Source organism: Ceratotherium simum, chromosome 13 (assembly GCF_057802395.1).
Source record: "Ceratotherium simum simum isolate JZ-2026a chromosome 13, ASM5780239v1, whole genome shotgun sequence".
Taxonomy (NCBI): Eukaryota; Metazoa; Chordata; class Mammalia; order Perissodactyla; family Rhinocerotidae; genus Ceratotherium; species Ceratotherium simum.
In genome coordinates, this window is record NC_141912.1 from 23,060,459 (window position 1) to 23,079,540 (window position 19,082).

General features: G+C 38.8%; 1 protein-coding gene across 4 annotated transcripts in view; it reads right to left on the reverse strand.

Moving 5' to 3' along the window:
* RIPOR2 (RHO family interacting cell polarization regulator 2) overlaps window positions 1–19,082 on the reverse strand; it is a 219,759-nt gene that overhangs the window by 100,255 nt on the left and 100,422 nt on the right. Inside the window, exon 1 of one of the 4 annotated variants that reach the window (XM_087438102.1) lies at window positions 7,336–7,516. The exons of the other annotated variants lie outside the window; for them this stretch is intronic. Within the exon in view, the coding sequence (XP_087294228.1) occupies window positions 7,336–7,396 (61 nt within the window). The 5' untranslated portion in view covers window positions 7,397–7,516. Of the gene's footprint in view, window positions 1–7,335; window positions 7,517–19,082 lie in introns of those variants that run through there. 4 annotated transcript variants of the gene reach the window in all.

Here is a 19,082-nt window from a genome sequence, read left to right on the forward strand (position 1 = left end):
TCCTCATGTAGAAGAAGGAAAGTAAAACTTCTGAAAGGTTAGGTAACTTGCCTAAAGTCAAACTATTAGTAAGTTGAACTACGTCTTTTGAGTCCAAATATTTCGCTCTTTCTACTATGCTACCTTCCCTCAGTTTGGAAATCTGAGTGGTAAAAATAAAATAAATTTAAAAACAATTTAATTTGTGGCTCCAGAATTTTAATATGCAAAGTATTTCATACAATATGGTCAGAAAAGGGGTCTGCCCCTCCTCTGGAAGCTGTTTGCAGAGCAAGCATACGATTTTTTACTCAGATTGTAGAGTGCAGATCATTCAAAATAGCAATGTTTTCTGAAGAAGTTTTTTTTATCATGCTTTATATTAAAATTTAAAATTTTAATTTATTTTTCAGTTTTTAGAGATGCTAATTGAGATTAATGGAGGACTGAGGACATCCCCCTAAAGATATCCTTGGTACCCCTCAGCATCTAAACCAGAAGTTGAAGGAAAAGAGTTTGTTTTTCCTAATATTTCAGTCATGTAATATCTCTGAATGTGGTTGAGTGCCTTCTACAAATCATGTCTGCATATTTGATTCTTTGACATGCTTTTCTCCAAAAACTATTCTTTCACTTCATTGTGCTGTTATAAATAGGAAGAAAAATCTCACCATAAAATATGTTTTCTTATTTATTCCACCTCAGAGTTTTCTAAATGCCAATTTATAGAGAAAAAAAAATTATACTCAACTGCTCAGCCAGCTGACTCAATGTGTGATCTGAAAGTCAAGTTATCTCCTTCCTGTTTCTCAGCTCACTCCTTCTTACTCTGAGTGGACAGTTTAGAATGAAGTCAAGATGGAGAATGACCAGCTGGTCTTCCTCTGTTGCTGTTTGAGTTATATAGTATAAATATTTAAACTTTTAACTCCCAATGATCCAAAGACTAGGAAGGAAAAATTTGCAGTGAAAAGATGGCACCATAACCTCACTTTCCAGAAGTCAGCAACTTGTTCTTTTTCTATTTATTTCATTTAGGAATGATTATTTCCTAGGGTTAAACCTCATAATACAGGAGAAGACAAAATACTCTCAGGATCTTTTCTCTGTTTACCAGGTTCTCTATTAATGAAAATCTTTACAAAGCTTGACGCAAGTGTTTTCCCTTTCCCTCAATTGAGAAAAGAGACATCTCTCCCCTCCAAAAGTTCACATTTTCCTCACTTTTATATTTTAAGGTCCAAATTTTTACTCTGTATCCATCATTGATCTTTAAGTGTCTTCTGCCTGTTAAGCAAGTTGAGGCATGAAAAATCATAAGGTATGGAAAGTCCACATGTGAAGGAATGATGATAATATAAATTATTATTAATTTGCCTTCTGGAGTAAAACTGGTCATTATATCTGCCTTTTGATTGCTATCCCAGCATAGTTCAAAATCTTTCTCTTAAAAATATCTAAAAACGATCAAGTTGACTATTCTGTTTTTCTTGAAGTGAAAATTCTAGATGACTGATGAGATATACTCTGTCTACACAGCACAAAGTGAAGTGGTTTTTCAGCTTAAATGACCTGGTTTGGTTATCAACAGATTGAATAGTTCAGATACCCAACAAATTCCTCCTTCACTCTGGGGTATAAAGATGCGGTAGAATCATCACCCTCCTAATCAGCCAGGCTGACGTTTCAAGCTCCCCAGAAACCAGTCCCCAGTGCAGCCTAGAACATACTGAATATTGAGGAAGTACGAGAATGTTCAATATCCCACCAGCACGTGCATTTCTGGTTTCAGTTTCTTTTCTCCATTTTCACTTGCTAGGACCAGTCACTATTTTTTTTCTTCCTCTCCAACTCTTCTCTGTCTTTCTTCTGGTACTTGAAAAGTCATTTCAATTTGACTCAACTAATATCTTTTCCTTCTTTAAAATCTCTTCTGAAATCCACTGAATTGTAAATATCTTCATTAAACATCCCAGCTCTTTGGCAAACAATCCACAGGCGAAATTGAGTCATCCAAAAATAAACGAGAGGTTGAATAAGCTGACACTTGCTAAGCACAATAAAACACGTGAGGCACAGTTAGCTGGGTAAATTACATCTCTTGAGTCAATATGTTGACCTGAGTAAGTGAAGTGACTTCTATCAAGGAGGAAGGGCAATGCTTCCAATTTATTTCACTCTTTTGGTCATAACAACAACACATTTATTTTTCTTTAAAAAGCTTTCTGTTTTGTGTGTGTGTGTGTGTGTGTGTGTGTGTGTGTGTTTTGCTACACATACAATGGGTATGCATATACTTGTTTTGATTTTCAACTCAAGTCCCATAGAATACACACTCAAATATGTCTCATACCATTCCTAAAAAGACTTGGCTGGCTGCTCATAGAGATATTAAATGAGCATTTAAAATGCTTTATTTTAATATCGGGCCCCTTTTAGCTTTGGCCTGATCTAAATAGGTCATTCTGAGGTCACTGGAGGCCATAAATCAGAAGGGGTAGACTGGTGGCTAAGACAGCCTGCATGGCTTTAGTGCAATGTGCTATTTTAGTTTGTGAACCTGAAATGACACCATCTCTTTGGCACCAGCCAAAGAAAGCTTCCTAGACATCTATGGGAAGCGAATGTTTTGCAGTATTCCAAGGCCTCGGTCACACAGGCATGAATTACCGTGGGGAGGTCTTGTCTGCTCCAGACTTTGTGACAGACAAAGTAGAAAAATGACTGCCAACCAAAGCATTTATCTAGGAATCCAGGATGGAAAATTGATCCAGGCAATCTCGGCAAATTGCAAAAGCAAAGAGTGACCAACTCTTTTTCAACCTAGGAAACTAGGGCAGCCTCTTCCTATCCCTTCCAATCCCATTTCTTGGGTCCACTTGAGAACCCCAGATATGGTTGTTTTTGAGACAGGTCCAACACAGCTAAATAATAATTGTTATATTTATATGATACAAAATGTGGCATAATCAAACAAAAAGCTCCCACTCTTCCTAGCCAAGGCACGTACACTTGCATGTTCTGTTTCTCAATACTTTTTCCGTAGAGAGTATGACTTAACCAGTCTGAACTTTCAAGATATATTGGCTTTGTGCATAACCTTAATTTAATCTCTTCTTCTGTTCTTTTAATTTTGGAAAGGGCAAATGTAATTCAGTAAACAACATCAAAATACACCAGATTACAACAGATTGACTAATTGTTTACCTTTAAAAAAATATTTACCTTGGCTTCATAAGCAGTCTACACAGAAAGACAGAAAGTGGGCATCTATTCTACTTACAATTCTTTTTTTGATAAATCTTTTGCAGTTCTCTTGCTTTCTCTGAGCTGAAGTTCCCTTTGAAAGGGAAAAAGTGCTAACGTACTTGGCTTGGGGAAAGGAGAGAGGTTTGGTTCAAAAGTAAGTGGCATTTTTTCCCAAGCATCTGTTGGTCTCTTTAAGAGCAACAGGCAGCTAATGGTAGAGTGGACTTCCTTTTGCCAGTGCATCTCCATTTGGGAGAGTTCTCCTCCTTTGGGAAGGTTGAAACAACTTTCCTAGATACAGTAATCTAGGCTAGGAGAAGAATTCTCATGCTATACTGCACTGTACCAGCTCCAGGGAACATGTGAAGATCTGGCAAAAGCTTTGCAGTTTCCTGTGATCTTTCTAGAAGTGAGATTTTAAAAGGCATGTAAGTGTCCTGGGTATATATGAGCCTGAGAAATACTTTGCACATATAATTGTGAACTAGTGGTGTTTTATTATTCTCATCACTGCACTTGACAACAGATTACTGAGCAGCGCTGAAAATGGAGGGGGTTAGGGCTTGTGCTTCTAAGGAAAGCAAGCAATTGCAGCTTTAATTTGTACTAAGGAGTAATTTTGGCTGTGAAACTACTGACTGACCATCACCTGGGGAACTGTTTCCTCCCACACATGAATTCTGTTCTGTTCTTGAAAGCTGGCCAAGGGCCTCCACTGTGCATGACACTGTTTTCCTTTTTTCTATTATTATTATCATCATCATAATTGTTATAGTTATCATTACTATTATTATCCATCCAGCTATTTCTACTAACATAGACCACACTGGCTGTCAAGAAGGCATAGTCACAAAACAGATGAAAGCCCTTTAATTTGGTAAATTTGAAACAATGGGAAAGGAGCCTCTAATTCCAATTACTGGTATTTCAATACCTTGATAATCAAATCAAGCATTCTCCCAAGAAAGAATAAAGTCTACCTGAGAGTATCCATTTTCTAAATGGCATGATGATGTTGGTGTTGTTTGGAAAGCAAACCTGAGGCACTGTGTGTGTGTGTGTGTGTGTGTGAGAGAGAGAGAGAGAGAGAGAGACAGAGGAAGGAAGGTGGTAGGGTGGGGAATAAATATTGGGGTTTCTGGTGGGTAGGTGGATGACTGCTTCTCTCTCTCACTAACCATATGCAGCTCTCTCGTAGAACAAAATGCTTACACACCAATGCTTCTCAATTCTGTGAACCTTAACATTTTCTTCAACCACAGAAACAATAGCTGAAGCAAACAGGATCTCAGAAGGATAGTTAAAAAAGTAGATATTGTGAGCATGACATTTTTTTCTTCCCAGATCTTTATGTGGTTCATAAATCTAAATGGATTTATATATACTTCTAACCAAATGGATCTAAATTCTAAATTTGTGTTCCTTTGGGGGGAAAGGGTCCTTTAAAAATGTGTCCATTGCAAGGAAAGATGGTTGCCTTAGTAACAAGCTCCTGGGCATTTTCCTTTCTTTATGTTAGAGGGAAGTCATTATACCAAAAGCTTTCTGCTTTCTTAGGCATGGCCAGTGAGCTGAAAGCATGGAGGAAACCTAGAGTAAGCATGAATTCTTCTAGGTAGATGTATGTCACTGTGCGGAAAAGATTAAGTAGTAGATTGCTGGAGTTTTTAAAGCGAGATCTTAGAGAATGTGTAATTAGTGCTCTTGTTTTAGACGAGGAATGAGGCACAAGGAGGTGAAATGACTTGCCCAAGACCCTACACCTATATAACAGCAGATGCAGGGCAACAATTCAGGCTCCTAACAACTTGTCTGGTGCTGTTTCCACCATATCATACCTCTGAAAAGTGGTTTATAAACTGAAGTTCTGTAAAGAAGTCCTATTTTGAACATACTAGGTCAATTAGGTATGTGAAAAAACTCTGTGCTGAATCCCCTTTAAACATCCCTTTCTAACCTAGTCTATAAACCCATTTAAGTGAATACTTAGTAGGCATTAGTATTTATTGAATGCTTACCACGTTTTAGGCACTATTCTAAGCACTTCCCCTGTAACAACATTTAATCTGTACACTACCGTATGAGGTTTGTACTCCATTTTATAAGTGGGTAAACTGAGGCACAGAGAGATTAAGTAACCTGCTCAAAGTCACAGAGTGAATTAAGTGGCGAAGCCCAGGCAGGGTAACTCCAGAGCTGAAGGGCTTGACTATCACCCCCCACAGAGCTTGCTTAAAACGAGGCACCGGCTGGACAAGCTTTCAAGTTAATTAGCAAACATGAGCCACGACTCTGAAAACCAAATAAAAATATGCTTATATATTACATATTGGATTTACATCCTCTCTCTAATCTTTGGAGATGAAGTTAAATGAGATAATCATTCAGTCTGGAAAGTATAAAGCACATCACAGGTGAAGTGGAATGCAAATATTATGGTCTATTATGAAGATAATCTGTACAACCCAAAAGGTATTACTGTCCCATTTCACCACTGAGGAAACTGAGGTTTAGTTTGGCAAGTTAAATAACTTGCTTAAGTCGCACGGGTAGCATGAGGCAAAATGAGGATTTGAATCTGAATCTTGTCTGACTCCCAACTTGAGTCTTCACCATGCCTGTTGAGGTTGAAATAATCACCTTAATCCTGAGGGCTCAGGAGAGAGATCCTGCAGGCTCCTTAAAGCCTTGCTTGGTTGAGGTCTGTATCTCCTTCAGGGTGGGGCCGCACATAATCCATAGTGCCGTGCATCTGTCTATAGATGGCGCTCTTTAGCACCGTAGCCTGATGTAAAAGAGACAAATCCCTGTGGGGAAAGGGATGTGGCCTGGGCATTTTGGAGGCTGGGTGAATAATTTCCAAATTGTCCAGTCTAGGCTTATCTTCCTAGTTGTGAACATTTTTTAAGTCTTGGAGGGAATACACACCTAAGTAGGCATAACCAGAGAAAACATCTTCAAGCAGAAGTGAAAGCTGCAGAATGGAGCCTAAACTTCAGGTAAGTGGCTCTAAATGCCTGGCATCAAAGTAAAGCAACAGACTGAGAATTTGGCAAACAGCAACGAAGCTTGAGTAGATACTCTTCAAACTGATTCAGGTTGTGATAAAAATCCAAATTATGATGTTAAATATTTCTGATGCCAGAATAAAATAATGGAAAATCATCACAACATTAATAGTGGTTACATTCTAGATGATTAGATTACACGGGAGTCTTATTATGCTATACCCTTCAATTTTTCTTCAGTGAATTTGTATTACTTGGGTAATCACAAAAAAACTTACTAATGTTCCTTAAAAGAAATTACTTGATAGAGTTTTAAAAAAATCACTAGATAGTTTCTCATGGAAAACAATCAAATTTATGAGGTCCCTGAATCCAGATTACCATTTATTTAGACAGTTCCAAATTCTAGAAAAGCTCTTGCCTACACCCAATCTCACAGGCAGTATTTCAACAAGACATCTGTAGATTACTAGATTGGCCATTTAAAATCACAACCCTTACAGCCAAATCCCACTCTATAGGTTTACTTGTGGAAAACTGAGTGGTGCTAGTGGTGTCAGAAGCTAGCATGGCTGCAGCATCCCAGCCTGAAGAAAGGAAAAGGGCATGGAGAATTGGAGTGCCAAATAAGTCCAAGGAAGAGTGAGAGAGAGCAAGATCCAAAGGGAGAGAGACAAAAGAGAGAGGAGGGTAGTGCAGATCAAGACAACATGGTACCATGGAGAACCATCCCTGGCCCATGCGTCCAACTGCTACTCTAGCAGCCTTGCTGTGTGCAAAGCACTGTGACAGGTTTCCCTTAAGGGGTTAGACGAGAGAGCACAGAAGAGGGACAAGAGGAAAGATTCAGTACTATTTTCCAACCTAAACTCAGCCTTTATCTAGTCACGACTTTAAAAAAAAAAGGATTTGGAGGAGCCATTTAACTCCCTTGTCCTCTGCCTTGCCTTGGGTGTCTACATTGATATCCACAACCACCATCCCATCCAGAATGCTTTCGAAGTACTCAAGTCCTTGCCCAAGCCGGGCCAAAGTTTCCAGTAGTGTCAAAGCTAAGCAAAGCAGACCAGAGTGGCTCCTGCCAGAAAGTCGTGTTTACCTTCACCAAAAACATCATCCTCGTTATCGACCGGGAGCTCCTCAGGGTCCAGGTACTGCATCTTGGAGAGAGTGGTCAGGGTGCTGCAGCTGGAGGCACACAGCCCATGCAGTCTCAGCTGCCACACTGCCTCCCGAGGTGATTTCCTTTACCAGGGTTGCCTCAGACCTTGGGGAGGGCAGCTTCCGCATCTGCCCTGGAGAGAGCAGCTTCATTCATATGAATTGGCATCAGGAGCCTTTTGAAGAGTGCATTCCAGGTGGGGTTATTCTCACCACTGAGAAGAAAGAATTTTTTTGGAAGGGGGCTAGAGATCTAGTTGGATCTGAATACAGACATCCCTTAAAATTTGGGCGCAATGAATTCTATTTCAAAGCGACAACTTTCATATTTTGTTAAACAGGAAGGTGGACTTTTAACTTTCTTACTTATGACTTTGAACACAATGGGATGTGTTGAAAGAAAACGGGTTCACATTTCTCATATCTTGGTTTTGCTTCAATGACAATTTATCTGAAAGAAAAGCAAGCCACTATGCAAGACCAAAGCAGGCATTTGTAGGGACCGAGTTTTTATTTCACTCAGTAATAGTTGCATTTTTGCAAAGCTCTTCATTTGACAATTAGAAACTTTACAATACTTGAACCAAATTTAACACACATCTAGGCTCTTACTGGCCCAATTAAATCTATGGTCAATAAATACATAATTAGTTTAGGTCTATTACTATATTTATATAATTAGTAAATATTTCACACTATTTACTCAGTCTGATACTTCAGACTTTATCACTAAAGGAGAAAGGAGAAAATGTAACTCGAAAGGCAGTTCCTGCCAGAGAGATGAGTAAATTTCACATGAGTACCAGTGGCTGGCATCACCGTATCGAACCACCCAAAGTGTGCTAAATTCTGTATGGCTGTTCAAACACAAATCTCTGAGTGATATCGCAACTTCATTTGGGAGTTTCCCAGTGTCCTCTGTTGTGTGACCTCAGGCAGTCACAAGCTCAGAAAATGCAAAAAGAGATGATGGCAAGGAGTTGTTAACCTAAGGTGTTTACTTCTGGCAACTTTATTTACTGAGTATGTTTTTTTGTTTTTTTGTTTAAATATTAATATATTTTTAATAGACTTTATTTTTAGAGCAGTTTTAGGTTCACAGCAAAATTGAGAGGAATGTACAGAGATTTCCCATATACCCCCAACCCCCACACATGGATAGCCTCTTCCATTATCACCATCCTCACCAGAGTGGTACATTTGTTACAACTGATGAACCCACATTAACACAGTGTTATTACCCAGAGCCCATGATTTACATTAGGGTTCACTCTTGGTGTTGAACATTCTACAGGTTTGGACAAATATATGATGACATGTATCTATCCCTATAGTATCATACAAAGGAGTTTCACTGCCCTTAAAATCCTCTGTGCTCTGCCTATTCATCCCTCCCTCCCTGCAACCCCTGGCAACCACTGATCTTCTTACTGTCTCCATAGTTTTTTCTTTTCCAGAATGTCATAGTTAGAATCATACAGAATGCAGACTTTTGAGATTGGTTTCTTTCACTTAGTAATATGCATTTAAGGTTCCTCCTTGTCTTTTCATGACGTGATAGCTCATTTCTTCTTAGCACTGAATAATACTCCATTGTCTGGATGTACCACAGTTTATTTAACCATTCACCTACTGAAGGACATCTTGGTTGATTCCAAGTTTTAGCAATTATGAATAAAGCTGCTATAAACATCTGTGTTCAGGTTTATGTGTGGACACAAGTTTTCAACTCCTTCAAGTACATGCTAAGGAGCGGGATTGTCTGATTGAATGGTAAGAGTATGTTAAGTTTCGTAAGAAACTGCCAAACTGTCTTCCAAAATGGCTGTACCATTTTGCATTCCCATCAGTAATGAATGAGAGTTCCTTACATTTGATGTTCCAGCATTTGGTGTTGTCAGTATTCTGGATTTTGGCCATTTTAATAGGTGTGTAGTGGTATCTCATTGTAGTACTAAGTGCTTTTAAAGAGACTCCTGGTGCTATTCCCCAAGCTAAGAACCTGTCCCCTCCTCCTTTAACTGCACTTTTGAAATTAAACCAGCTTCTCCCAGGGGAGAGTGTGGAAATTGGGGTTGGAAAAGTCCAGCCAGGAGAAAGGATGAGGACAGATCAATTCTCGAATCAGTCAGTCACGAAGGGCTACTTGAGCACCAGCAGTGGGCTTACCCTTGCGTTGTTTGCCGTGGGGTTCCCAAAGACCGTATGCAGCCTGGGGACTGCTGGGACCTCCAGTCACCCTCAATCAGGGCTGGGACAATCTTTAGGGGAGAGTTTGGAAACGTGTGGGTATTTGGAGTTGCACAATGACTGGGGCTGTTACTGGTATTTAGTGTCTTGGTAATCTTCCTGAATGCATGGGACAGTGGCTCAAGAGGAAGAACTGTCCAGCCCCAAATGCCAATAATTCCCCTCCCTCCTTGAGAAATACCTTGAGAAGCAGACAGCTGGTGCTGATGCCTTTCTCTAGATCTCCTTTGCTTCCCTCCTTTCTGATCCTTCCACCACCATCCCCCACCCTGATTCCCACTCAAATGACTTTTTTCGGTCAAGGGTTGCAGTTAATTATCTAAATTAAATTAATTAAAATGGGCCTGAATTGTAAGATGATGCAGCCACTATAGAATACAATATGGAGGTTCCTCAAAAAATTGAAAATTGAATTACCATATGATTCAGCAATCTCACTTCTGGGCATATACCCAAAAGAATTGAAAGCAGGATCTTGAATTGATAGTTCCACTGCCATGTTCATTGCAGCATTATTCATGATAGTCAGATGTGAAAGCAATCTAAATGTCCACTGACAGATGAATGGATAAAGAAAATATGGTATATACATACAATGGAATATTATTCAGCCTTAAAAAAGAAGGAAGTCCTGTCATTTGCTACAACATGGATGAACCTTGAGGACAATATACTAAAGGAAATAAGCCATTCACAAAAAGACAAAGACTATATGATTCCCCTTATACAATGTATCTAAAATAGTCAAATTCATAGAAACAGAAAGCAGAATGGTGGTTGCCAAGAGCTAGGGGGAGGGGAAAATGGAGAATTGTTCAATGGATATGGAGTTTCAGTCATGCAAGACGAAAAAGTTCTAGAGATCTGTTGTATAACAGTGTGCATGTCGTTAACAATACTGTAATGTAGACTTAAAAATTGTTAAGAGGGTAGATTTATGTTATATGTTTTTTAACATATAAAAAAAAATGGGCCCCTATGTAGGAAATCTGGATGCGGACTGGAGCTCCATTTGCTGTGGCTGGGATGAAAGGATGGGTATAAATTTTGATCATTACTGCATTTCTCACCCATTGTCCTGTGTCCTTTACCCTTCACAACCTCATGAGATGGATGCTATTATCTCATTTTACAGATGAAGCAATGGGACTCTGAGAGATTACATAACTTTGCTAAGAGCAGGTAGCTAGTGAGTGACAGACTGGACTAACTCCAGAGCTCGCTCCATTACCTCTCATCTAAACAGCTTTATGGAGTGAATGCAGATGATATGGGTCACCACAGCAACCTGGTGACTCTTGGGAATCTGTACAACCTCCATCCCCTCCCATCTCAGAACTACCAGCTTACCACATTAACCCTGGGGTCCCCAGCCATTCCACTTCAGCAAGTTAGCATAACCTCTCTAGGCCTATTTCCTCATCTTTAAATGGAGAAAATAATATCTTCTTGTTATGGATTGAATTGTTGAACTCCCAATTCATATGTTGAAGTCCTAATCCCCAGTACTCAGAATGTAACATTATTTGGAAATAGGGTCATCGCAGATGTAATTGGTTAAGATGAGGTCATACTCCAGTGTGGTGGGTCCTTAATCCAATGCTTGTCTTTATAAAAAGAAGGGATTGCACACAGACATGCTCACAGGGAGAATGCCATGTGAAGATGAAGGCAGAGATCTATAAGCCACAGAATGCCAAGGATTACCAGGAAACCAGCAGAAGCTAGGGGAGAGGCTTGGACAGATTCTCCCTCACCGTCTCAGAGGGAGCCAACCCTGCTGACCCTTTGATCTTGGACTTCTAGCCTCCAGAACTGTGAAACAACAAACTTCAGTTATTTAAGCAACTCAGTTCAGGGTTCTTTGTTGTGGCAACCCTAGGAAACTAACACACTTCCTCATCTGGTTTGTTTTGAGGATTAAACAGGATAACTCATGTAAAGGAACTGACATAGCACATGGCACACCGCACATACCCAGTTGTAATTATCCAACTTACATCTCTCACAGGGCAGCTTAGGGCCATTTCTCTGATTGAAGCCTCAGTAGGGATAGAAAATGGGCAGTCACCATGCTTGGTACAAAATCTCAACAACCCTTGGTAAGTTCCCCTCAGTCTTCTCCTCCAATTTAGATATTTTAAAAACACAGCTAACAATCTCAAAGAACAAATCACAAATGCCACTAAGAATGCCTTGAAAGCAGAGAATATAAAAAACATGGTCCTTGTTTTCCAAAATCCACAATCACCTTAGAGAGATAAGGCGTATATGCATGATGTGTTAGCTAAGAAGGAAAATTAATGAACTACAGGTGTATGCATCAATATGGATAAATTTCAAAAACATAATGTTGACTAGAAAAGTCTCATAAAAATACAAATAGTATGATTCTATTTATATAAGTGTCCAAAATGGCAAAATAAAAAGTATATATAAATAACGACTAACACTGACGTAGTGCCAGGCATAGGTCTAAGTGCTTTGATTCACTTAATTCTCACACCAACCGTATGATAGGTATTATCATCTCCCTTTTAGTTTAAGGCCCAAGAGGTAAAATGATCCACCCAAGGTCATGCATCCAATAAGTGGCGGAGCTGAGACTCAAGCCCCAGAGTCCACACTTAATCACCACGTTACACTGTCTCTCATACGTGTGAAGGGTAAAGGAATGCTGAGCTATCTGCAGCTCCCCAACTGCAGGCACTCCAAGCCTTTGCTCACATGGCTCCCCCTTCTCTGGTTTGTCCTACCAACTTGGGAAACATTCACTCATCTCTTAGGGTTTGATCTAAGGGCTATTGCCTCCATGAAGCCTTTTCTGATATCCCCAGGTGGAAATGCTTGCCCTACTCCCTTGATCCACTTATTTACATCTCTATTTCACCCTGCCCTTCACTTCTGAAGGGTAGGGGCCATTTCTTCCTAAACTTTGTATTTCCATTCCCTAGGACAGTGCCAGGAAGAAAGTCATTGATCAATAGGCATTTTTGAAATGAGTAAATAATGACTAAGTGAATGGCAGAAAGCTCTAGTGTGAATTGAATATGAGGGAGCAAGAATTCTTACTTGGGAATTGGTCCTAGAATCTGTAGGGGAGGAAAAACTTTTCCTCTTTGCTTTTAGGTCTTTAACTGGGGCCTGTGAATTAAACTGACCTGAGACAGATTAATAGGAGAAAAGGCATACAAATTTTATTAACATTTTTATATGCATGGGGGCTTCACAGAAAAGAAGTAAAAATCCCAAAGAAGTGGTTAGATTCGGGGGGCTATATCGCATTTTAACAAAGAGCGATAAGTTGTGGAGTAGTGACTAGACAAAGGATGAGGGGGGGATGTTTGGGCTCATTCCTAGGGGTGGTAAATTATAAAAAGGTGACTAGCAAATGTATGATTGTTTAATAAGATTTGTTACATAGACTCATCTTGTCGTCTCTGGCGATAAAAGTGGTCTTCAGTAAAGAAGAGTCCTTCTCCTCTTCCTGGTATGGGAGAGGGGAACATCTTTACAAAGGGAAATTTATGTCCTGCTTTTAGGCAGAAAGGGAAAAGGCAGAGAGATCTCCTGCATCTGCTGTTTCTCCATTGCCTTCAGCTAAAAATAATCCTAATGCCCATGTGGCATATTTTGGGGGGACATATTTTGATCCTCTTCAAATCTATACTAGAAAAGAAAGACTAAAGCTCGGGAAACTCAGTGCTAAGAGCTGGGCAAGCCAGTGAAGCGAAGTTAAGGGAATGTAAGTTACAGAGAGTAGTTTTGACTGAGCAGTGAGAGGTGAGTCTGCAGCAACAAAAAGGACTTTGCTTTTCAGTGATTGAGGCAAACAGCTCTGATAATTGGATCTGGGGAAGAGAACAAAAGAAAGGATGAGCAAGTATGAGACAACTATTTTGATCAAAGGCTGATTTGTGACAATCTGGGCTAAGTTTAACAACAGAACGTCAAGGTCAAAAGCACAAAAACATGGCAAAGCTTTTAGATTCTAAACAGTTGGTACGCACTTTGTGCTGTACTAGGTGTGCAAATTTTAAAGAGATGCAAGGCCTAGTCCTTGCTTTGAGGAACTTTACTCACCTATTCCTGTGTTTATTCATGCATCCATTCATCCATCCATCCATCCATCCATCCATCCATCCATCCATCCACTTGAAAAATAGTAATGAATGACTACTAAATTTCAGGCGCAAGGGGAAAAATTTAAATAAATGTGTAAGTGACTGCGCATGTGTTGTGTTGAACATATGAAAATCAACACAGTATTACTACTTTGTGGTATTCAAATTTCAGTTATAACGATCAGCTATTTACTTATTAATTTTAAACATTTCCACATGGTTTGCTGTTTTGAAAAAAAAAAAATACCCTCTGTGAAGTGCTTAGAGGGGGAAGCCACACTGGTGAGAAAATGTCATCATCCAACATGGGCTTTCCTTTCAATAGAGGACGAACTTCACAATTTTCTCTCTGTACCCACTTCTGGAGAATTTCCCACTCCCTCCAGAAAGTGTATTTAAATACTTAATTTTCAGATACAAAAACTTCAGAGCAGGGAAAAGAATCTGAAATAATTAGGGGTAAAATGTCCAGAAACAGAAAGGAGAACAAAGTAGGAGAGAGGAATTGAAACTGTGAGGAGTGGTTGGAATCGAGAAAGAAAAAGAAGGTAAAAAAAACCACAGAGCCAAAAATAACCTTATCTTTGGGTAACTTATGTGCCATGCACATAAAATGTGTCTAACTGCAAAATGCCACGGCCAAGGAGCTGGGACTAAAGGAACATGATTTTTAATGATGTTCCTGTTTTCACGTTGCAAAAAGGAGATACCCACCTCGTGGGATGACAGCCCTCACAGAGGCTTTGGAAGTACTCCTGCTCATCTTCCCCAGTTTTAGGGGTATCTCTCTGCTGTTGGAGCCATACTCAGGGTCACTTACTGCAGGTACTGGGGAAGCCTGCAGGACAGGCTGACCGAAGCCCTGGATGATCCTCTTCAATAGGACTAAAGACAATGAGGGTAATTGCCCAGCAAACAAATCTGCTCACTCTGCTCTGAAAGGAGGGAGAATAGCCCAGCAAAAATGGTCTCTATGGAAAGACTTGCATTGGGTATAGTTTGCAAAGTCATAGCCTTGGGCTATGGGTATAACTGCTGGGAGTGGTTAAACCTACAACTAGTGACTTTTTTTAATGGCATAAAAGGCACTGGTTCTGGGATTTGACAGAACTGAGTTTTAATCCTGGCTTTGCTATTCCCCAGATCTTTGACTAAAGTTATTGAATCTGACTCAGAATCTGTAAAATGAAATAATAATCATTGGTTCAGCCCTCCTCCCTCAAGTTGCCCCAAATTAAAATCTTTGTTGATATCTTGTGCTAGCTGTAGAAACACAACTTCAAGACCCAGTCCCTGGCCTACAGCCCCTATCCCAACCAGAATGTAATCCCAAAGCCTTTCCAGTATAGAGATCCTGTGACTTCCACTGATAATAAAATTTACCTCCTAGGGTTTGGTGACATGAATTGAGACAGGAATCCTTCCCTGTGGCCCTATCACCAACTTTAGATTAACCTCAGGACCTCTTTCTTGGTATGGGAGCTACAGAAAGCAGCAGAAGTGGTCAGGGAAAGAAACTTTGAGAAGGTGGAAAGAAACAGTCCTTTGTGTCTGTGAGAGATTTAGGGGAGACTTTAGGGAAAATTGCAACCCTCCCTTCTAGACTGTGACTCTAGACCCAAGAGGACATCTCTGTCCACAGAAGGGAGGCCAGAGAAGAAGGTATAACTTTCTCAACTTTGAAAGCAAGGCATACCTCTCACCATCCTAAGTCCTATAATGGGAGATTGCTCTTTGGTACATAAACCACAGGACAATATGAAATGTTGTTGTTGAAAAAGTGAATGACATTAAATGACTGGTACTTAATCCTCTGGCAAATCACAGGTTTTCCAATTCTTTGTTTTCAAAGAATTGAAAGAGGATCTCATTGAATTATTGCCAAAAGACCAGTGAGCTTAATTTTTGATGATAAATCATTATGTGGTTTTGGCATATGATCGAGAAAAAGTTCAAAGAATCAGCTGGGATATCAGAGAAAATGGTGGAGCAAGGACTTTTAAAAACCCTCTCTTCTGTAAAAGCAATAATAAATACCAGAAAAAGTGGTGAGTATTAGCTTTTTCAGAACTCTGGAAATTAAACAAAGGTTTGCAACAATCCAGGGAACATTTATTCAAGAAAAACAACTTAATTTTCATAAGAATAGTGAGTTTTGTGGCATTTTAACTTGCCCTATTCCCATGTCCTCCTCCCCAGTTCTGTGGTAGCCTTGAAAACCATGAGCTTGCAATCACAGTGAAAACCAGCTGACGGGCAGTCATTGGAGTGGTTGGAGAATGGGACTGGAGCTTCTTCAAAGCCTTATTCTCGGAAAATTGTCATGATTCGACCTGTCTGCTGGTTCCTTGGAAGACCTCATTTGCAAGGCTGTCTTTATTTAACCTGACTCAGAGTTGCCCATTTTGAACAGCCTTTTCCCTGGGCCTGCTTGTCAAAAACAATCAGAGGCAATTGGTGAACAATGAAGCTGCCTGAAGCAATGGTAAGAATTGGGGGCAAATAATAGCTGAGCCAAAATCTTAAAAAGGAAAAGCTAGGGAAAGAGATGGTCACAGGGGGCTTTGAAAAACTCTGACATATTCCTGGGAATCTAGAAGGCCAAATACGTGTAGGGCTGTGCACATGCTTAGAAAAGGCCATAAACTCTCACCTCTGGCTAATCTTGAGGTTCTGCAGAAGCAGGAAGTAAAGGTTAAGGCGGAGTTGTAAAGTGCCTAGCTGAGTGTTGCAGGTGTGTCCCAGCTTACATACAAAGCCCCTTTGCAAAGACTAAGACTTATTGGTTCTAAGCATCTGAAGACATCTCTGTCCAACATTAGCTGACCACCAAGCAACTAAGCAGAGATTTCAGTGACCACACATGACAAAGAATACAAGCTTTCAGAACTGGTTCAGAAAAGCCACTAAACAACAACAACAACAACAAACCCTAGGGAGGGGAAGAATCTGATTTCCAGTGTTCCCATGAAATGTTATTTAAATTGTCCAGTTTTCAACAAAAAATTATGAGACATGCAAAGAAACAAGAAGCATGGCCCATACACAGAAAACAAAACAAAACAAACCAGTTAATAGAGACTGTCCCTGAAGAACCCCAGATATTGGACTTATTAGGACAAAGACTTTAAATTCTCTATTTAAAATACATTCAAAGAACTGAAGAAAACTAAATATGAGAACAATGTCTCAACAATAGAGAATATCAACAAGACAACAGACCTTATAAAATAAAAAACAAAGAGAAATCCTGGAGATTAAAAGTATAATAGCTGAAATGAAAAATCACTAGAGAGGCTCAACATAAGATATGACCAGTAGAAGAAAGAATCAGAAAACTTAAGAGAGGTCAATTGAGGTTATCTTGACTGAAGAACAGAAGAAAAAAAGACTTAAGAAAAATGATCAGAGCCTCAGAGAACTGTGAGACACCATCAAGAATACATATATATATATATATATATGTATCATAGAACTCTCATAAGGAGAAGCGAGAGAAAAGGGAGCAGAAAGAATATTTGAAAAAACAATGGTCAAAAGGTTCCAAGATTTGATGAAAAGCATTAATCTATACATCCAACAAGCTCAACAAACTCCAACTAAGATAAACTCAAAGAAATCTACTACTATACACATCATAATTAAACTGTCAAAAACCAAAAACAAAGAGAAATCATAAAGCAGAAAGAGAGAAATGACTCAGCACATACACGGGGTCCTCGATAAGACTAACAAGTGATTTCTCATTAGAAACCATGGAGGGCAGAAGACAGTGGATACCGTATTTAAAGTCTTGAAAGAAAAAAACTGTCAACCAAGAATTCTATATCTGGCAAAACTATGTTCACGAATACAGGAGAAATTAATATATTTCCAGATATACCAAAGCTGAGGAATTTCATTTATAGTAGATATATAATATAGACTTGCCTTATGAGAAATGCTAAAGGGAGTCCTTCAGGTTGAAATGAAAGGACACGAGACAGTAACTTGAAGCCATAAGAAAAGATAAGGAACACTGGCAAAGGTAATTGCAAAGCTAAATGTAAAGGACAGTATAAATGTATTTTTTGTTTGTAACTTTCCCCCATCTTATTTAAAAGAAAACTGCATAAAGTAATAATTATAAATCTGTGTTGATGGGCACACAATATGTAAAGATGTCATGTGTGTGACAGTAACAGCACAAAGGAGGGGGTGTGAGTGGGGCTATACAGGATCAAAGTTTTTCTATACTATTGAAATTAAGGTGATATTAATCCAAGCTAAATTCTTATAAATTAAGATGTTAATTATAATCCCCAGGACATTAAGAAGAGAAATAAAAAGTATAGTAAAAGAAGTGACAAGGAAATTAAAATTGTACACTAAAGAATATCTATTTAACACAAAGAATAGAGTAACACTGCTATAACAAAATTCCCTTCATTCTTAATTATTTATGTATGTGAACTTGGCTTCTTAGTGCTTACATAGAAACAAAACATATGAATATATAACTAATTCCTGTTTCACTACAGCAAAAAGTAATATTCATCCATGGATAAATGAACTAATTGGAAAAAAGTCAACTCCATCCTTCTCATTGGGAGATATGTTTCCAATAAAATTTTGATTTCATCTTGAAAGATGATACTTATTTATCAATATATGTAATATATTTATGTTGTTTTGATCAATTGTGTATCAATAAGAATTATAATGATAACTCTATCCAGACAAAAATTTTAATACTTAAAGCATTTAGCCACAAGAAAATTATATATATACACATATACATATACATATATATATGTATATATATACACAAACATATTTATTTTTAACAGAGAAATGTGATAACATGATCAAAAAAGACTTTCATTATAAACCAATGTTACTGCAATAAACAAAAAATTAAAAAAATAAAAAATAAAAAATAAACCCAACTTCATCAACATCCAAAAAAAAAAAAAAAAGACTTTCAGGTATAAAAATACATTATATTATAAGAAGAGAAATTGTCCCAAACTGGGGCTGAAGTAGAACTTTGTGGTGTGGTAGGATCAGCAGCACCTTCTGGGATGTATCTAGCATTCCTAATAAAGTGTGCCATCAATTTTCTGATAGAATTTAATGAGATAAGAGTCCTTCTGGAATACTGATTTATCCTACCTGCCTGACTTACAGTCTTACACTGAGCCTAATGATCTTAAACTAGAAATTCTTTTTTTTTTTTTTATAATTTTATTTATTTATTTTTTTCCCCCAAAGCCCCAGTAGATAGTTGTATGTCATTGCTGCACATCCCTCTAGTTGCTGTATATGGGAC